Source organism: Gekko japonicus, unplaced genomic scaffold (genome assembly GCF_001447785.1).
Source record: "Gekko japonicus isolate JY-2015 unplaced genomic scaffold, Gekko_japonicus_V1.1 scaffold1553, whole genome shotgun sequence".
Lineage (NCBI taxonomy): Eukaryota > Metazoa > Chordata > Lepidosauria > Squamata > Gekkonidae > Gekko > Gekko japonicus.
The window spans coordinates 411,204-416,213 of record NW_015160257.1 but is presented as its reverse complement, the minus strand read 5'-3'; the positions used below and the strand labels follow the sequence as shown (position 1 = coordinate 416,213).

Below are 5,010 nucleotides of genomic sequence, written 5' to 3'. Positions count from 1 at the left end.
TGGACCAGAGGCGTCAGTGGGACAAAAGAAAAGAGTGTGTTCACAAAACAAATGTCCAGACGTTCATAATGAACACGAGCATCTCTTCGTGAAACAGCATGCAGGGGGTGACTATGACTGTGACTTGGACCACCACCCTTGCTTCCAGCTTTTTCTCAGCACTGACTTTGCGTAACAAACCCGTGTGTGCGTGGGCCGCTCAGGACTTCTGCAGTCCCCATTTTCAGCAGGTTTTTTTTTGCAGGAATTAAAGAAACTAGAATTTGCATCAAGGAAAACAAGGCTTCTCTGCCTGAATAACCTTCCGCATTCAATGCCCAGCGAAGAGCTGCCATCCAGCACAAGCCGGCCGCTCCTGCCTCTCTCCCAGGGGGCAGAAGTGGAAAAGAAGCTACTCTCGGGTTGGCCCTGGGGGTGCCCCTCTGTTTTGTCACGCCCGGGAATGCCACTCAACAGTGCCACAGGTGCCCAATTCTGGGCATATGTGCCCACACGCACCCCAGCACCGTCTGGGTCATAAAAACAGCACAGGGGAGGTAGGAGGGCCTCTGCTCTCAGCGCCAACCAGAATCGGGCCCCCGAGGCACTCTTAAAGGGCTCTGCCCAGCGCGACAAAAGTGAATGTGGGGTTGGCATCGCATCTAGTTTGGCCCTCGACTTCCCCCTCTCTAAAAAGGCCTGAAGTGCCCCTGGTCGGTCTGTGCCCTTTGTAGCTCTCCCACTCTGTGCCTCCACCCGCGGGTGCCCTTCTGGGACCCCAAGCCTGCTTGCCCGGCCTCTTGAAGTGGCACGACACAACTTGTCACCGATGGACACAGACCTTTAAAAGTGCAGGGGAAGAACCGAGGCGACAGCCGTGGTGAGGAGGAAGAAGGAAACGTGTGAGCCACAGCAAGCGCAGGCAGCACTGTTTTGGAAGAGGTGGAGTTTCTTGGCATCCGGGTGGAACATGCGGGCGTCCTCCAACGCCCCGTGTGCGGCCAAAGTAAAATTGGTGTCGCCGGAAGCCACCACGTCAAAGACGCACGACTGGAAGTAGACGTCCTCCACTGGCAGCTTCTCCTTGCACAGCCGATGGGCCTTCTCCGCAGGGATGGCGCCGCCGGTGCAGCTGCCCTGGCTGCGGGAGAGGCGCTGGCTGGGCGGGCAGCCCCCCACGCACAGCTGCAGGTCCTGCTCCTCCGTGAAGGAGCGTGCCACCTCCTCGGCGGCCCGGATGGAGAAGGAAAGCTGCCTCCCCGCCTGGCGCACGGCGATGGTGGTGCCGATGTACGCGGCACGGATCTCCACGTGCCGCCCGGGGACACGCTCATGGATGGCCAGGCTGCTCCCTCCGGGCCTCTCTCCACCATTCATGGAGCCATCCGCAAAAGCGGCCGGCAAGTTGTCTATTTCCGCCTGGTACTCCTTCTGCTCGATGCACTCCTTCACGTCCTTGAAGATGATCGTCAGCTGGAAAGAAAGGACAGACCAGGGAGTCAAAATGTGCTCTCCAAGTGCATGCCAATTCCAAAAGAGGGGACCTTGGTTTTGAGTCCCTCTATGTTTCTTGTCATTGTGCAAAGGCAGGGGTCATTTCCTGCGGGAGTGCACAGGAGCGGAGGCTTGTTGTGCTAAAGGGACCCATGGCCTGACCGGCCATATTTTACTCTTTCCAGCTTTGCAGTAGAAGGCAAATATGCTTGGCTGTGTTGACGGAGGGAGCCTTTGTCTGGTTCCTGAGGGCCAAACTAGATGGGATGTTCTCAGAGGTCATGTCCTGCAGGAGCGCACAGGAGCGGAGCTCCGGCAGGAAAGAGCCCAGGGGGCGGGCACATGCAACAAGCCCCGCCCCCTGCTCCCAGCAGCCCTCAGTCGGAGCAAGAAGCAGCCAGGTGAGTTGCAGAGCCCTCCCCCCCGGTCCAAAACAGTCCAGTGGCACCTTTAAGACCAAGTTTTATTCAGGTACAAGCTCTCCCTCCTCTGCGAGGACAGATCTGCACGTTCTGGGAAATTTCCAGGCCCCTCCTGGAGGCTGGCAACTCTAAACTGTCCACATCACTTCCAGCGTTGAGATGCTGGCGTGCGGGTGCAATACCGACCCACCAGGTCTCGCCCTACATATCTGTGAAAACCCAGGAATTGACGTCATCCTCCTCTGGCCATCCTGAGAGGGGAGTGACATTACTTCTGGGTGTGTCCTGGAAGTGATGTCACATCACCCCCCAAAAAAACATATTTTTGAAATTTTTCTCCAGCCACCACTCTGAGCGGAGCCAGGAAACAAGATGCAGGGGTGGGGTGGGGGAGGAACAATTCTAGCTCCAGGTAACCCAGACCCAACTCATTAAGAATGTCCAGGGATCACTTCATAGAAAAAGTAGTGCAGGAGCTCATTAGGATAACTCATTGGCACAACTCATCACCGGAAGTGTGGCTCAAAAATGATGGTCACAGTCACAGAACAGACCGAAAAAAGAAGAAAGAAGAAGAAACTGTGAGGTAACTGCACTAGAAAATATTTAAGTAATGATTGCAAAATTTATACAAAAATGGTGAAATTGACGATGATCTCCGGAATGTTCGGAAGAAGATGTCCGATTCCCCATTCATTCAAAGCAAATCCACGTTTGATGAACAAAATAAGATTTATTAGAAGAGATGGTTAGATCAGGAACACAATCATTGTTAGTAATGACTACAACAGTCCAAGGGAAACATAATAAAGGAACTTGAACCGAGACAGGACCAATGAGCCCAATTCCCGATGGCGGGAGTGTGATAAGTCTTAGCGCCCTTTCCTTGGGAACACAACGGTTCATACTACATAAACACAAGTTCATTCTCAGGCCTCAGAATACATAATAAAGAGAGCAAGCCATAACTCCTTCCCACCACCAGCTGGTTAACCTTGAGCAGTTCCACGGTGTGCTAGCAACAGAAAGTAAACACCTACACAAGGGGCAACAGGAGGGGGGATGAATCGAGTACAGTATACCATGCAGAATAAAACATACAACATAATGGCAGCTTGCTGACAGAAGAATAGTATCGAAATGGTAGAACATTCCGGAGATCATCGTCAATTTCACCATTTTCAACTGCCTTTGTGCATTTATATATGCAGATTTTTTGGTACACATTTTGGTATAAATTTTGTGATCGTTATTTAAATATTTTCTAGTGCAGTTACATCACCAGATGTGTGTCAGAAGGCAACACCCACTGCTCAGGCTCCACTGGACTGTTCTGGATTGCTAGCTATTGGGGGGGGGGGACGTGCAGCTCTGTCCTCGCCGGGGAGGGAGAGCTCGTACCTGAATAAAACCTGGTCTTAAAGGTGCCACTGGACTGTTTTGGACCGGGGGGTTTGGGGGGCTCTGCAACTTACCTGGCTGCTTCTTGCTCTGAGGGCTTCTGGGAGCAGGGGGTGGGGCTTGTTGCATGTGCCCGCCCCCTGGGCTCTTTACTGCCGGAGCTCCGCTCCTGTGCGCTCCTGCAGGAAATGACCCCTGAGAACATCCTATCTAGTTTGGCCCTCAGGAACCAGACAAAGGCTCCCTCCATCAGCACAGCCAAGCATATTTGCCTTCTACTGCAAAGCTGGAAAGAGTGCTCACAAATATGGCTGGTCAGGCCGTGGGTCCCTTTAGCACAAACTTGTCTGCTCTTCCACAGCTCTCCAAGACTCCCTGCCGCCACGACCAGTAAAGGGGTTTTGGGAGCAGGGTGGAGATCCTTTAATCTAGGTTCAGGTGGGGGGCCGCGTCGGTCCGAAGCAGCAGAGCAAAGCTTGAGTCCAGTGGGGGAACCTTTAAGACCCACAAAGTTTGATTCTGGGGATCAGCGTCCGGGGGCACACACAGTTCTTTGGATACGTACACAGAAGATTATCCCCAGGATTAAACTTAGTTGCCACTGGACTCCCAACTTTATCCTTTAATCTAGTTATGCAGAGCACTGACCCTGGACTCTTCCGCATGCAGAGCGCATGTGGTTTCCCCCTCAGAGGAATCTAGGCCCGGCCCCTTTCTGCACACGTATTTCGCCTCGATTCCTGAGTGCGTCCCAGTCTTCCAGTCTGTATCCCCTCCCGCTTTCACTTCCACTTTGTTTCGAGGCTTTCTCTTGTCTCTGCATTTGTTTTACAGGAATCTGCATTCAGACAGCTTCCAGCACACTTCCAAAACTCCTTTTGCTGCTATTCTTTATCCTCAGTTTGGTGAGAGCCAGTTTGGTGTAGTGGTGAAGTGCGCGAACTCTAATCTGGGAGAACCGGGGTTGATTCCCCACTCCTCCACCTTCACCTGGCTGGATGACCTTGGGTCAGTCACAAGCTCTGTCAGAGCTGTCCTTGAAAAAGAGCAGTTTCTGTCAAGAGCTCTCTCAGCCCCCCCCCCCCAGCCTCACAGGGTGTCTGTTGTGGGGAGGGGAAGGGAAAGGAGTTTGTAAACCGCTCAGAGACTCCTTTGGGTAGTGAAGGGCAGCGGGGTATAAATCCAATCTCTTCTTCTTCTCTTCTTTCGAATTGCTAATCCTTTCTAAAGTAGAATTGTTGCTGCGGGTATTAAAGGGCTGCCCACTGCCCTCCCCCCATTTCCACCTCTCTCTTTAGGTTGACGCTCCCTCCCCTGTTCTGTTTGTTTCCCTCCTTCTCCAAGACAAAAGAGGACGTGTCCTCTCGTTCAGGCAAACTTGTAAAAAGCCAGAGGGAGCATAAGAAGGAATCAGTAACTATAAAGGACTAGGGGATTCCCTGCTCCCAAATGTGTCAGTCTTGCATGTGGGGGCCTGGATTTTCCCCTTCCTCCCCTTTCTTTCTGCAGAATCGAAGAAGAAGAAGAAGAAGAAGAAGAAGAAGAAGAAGAAGAAGAAGAAGAAGAAGAAGAAGAAGAAGAAGAAGAAGAAGAAGAAGAAGGAGAAGGAGGAGGAGGAGGAGGAGGAGGAGGAGAAGGAGAAGGAGAAGGAGAAGGAGGAGAAGAGGAAGGAGAAGAGGAAGGAGAAGGAGAAGAAGAGGAAGAGGAAGGAGAA

General features: G+C 52.4%; 1 protein-coding gene across 1 annotated transcript in view; it reads right to left on the bottom strand.

Moving 5' to 3' along the window:
- Positions 1-246: 246 nt before the first annotated feature.
- LOC107113261 (hemojuvelin-like) overlaps positions 247-5,010 on the bottom strand; it is a 9,237-nt gene continuing 4,473 nt past the window's right edge. Inside the window, exon 3 of the mRNA XM_015414571.1 lies at positions 247-1,452. Coding sequence (XP_015270057.1) covers positions 823-1,452 — 630 coding nt within the window. The 3' untranslated portion in view covers positions 247-822. The remainder of the gene's footprint in view (positions 1,453-5,010) is intronic.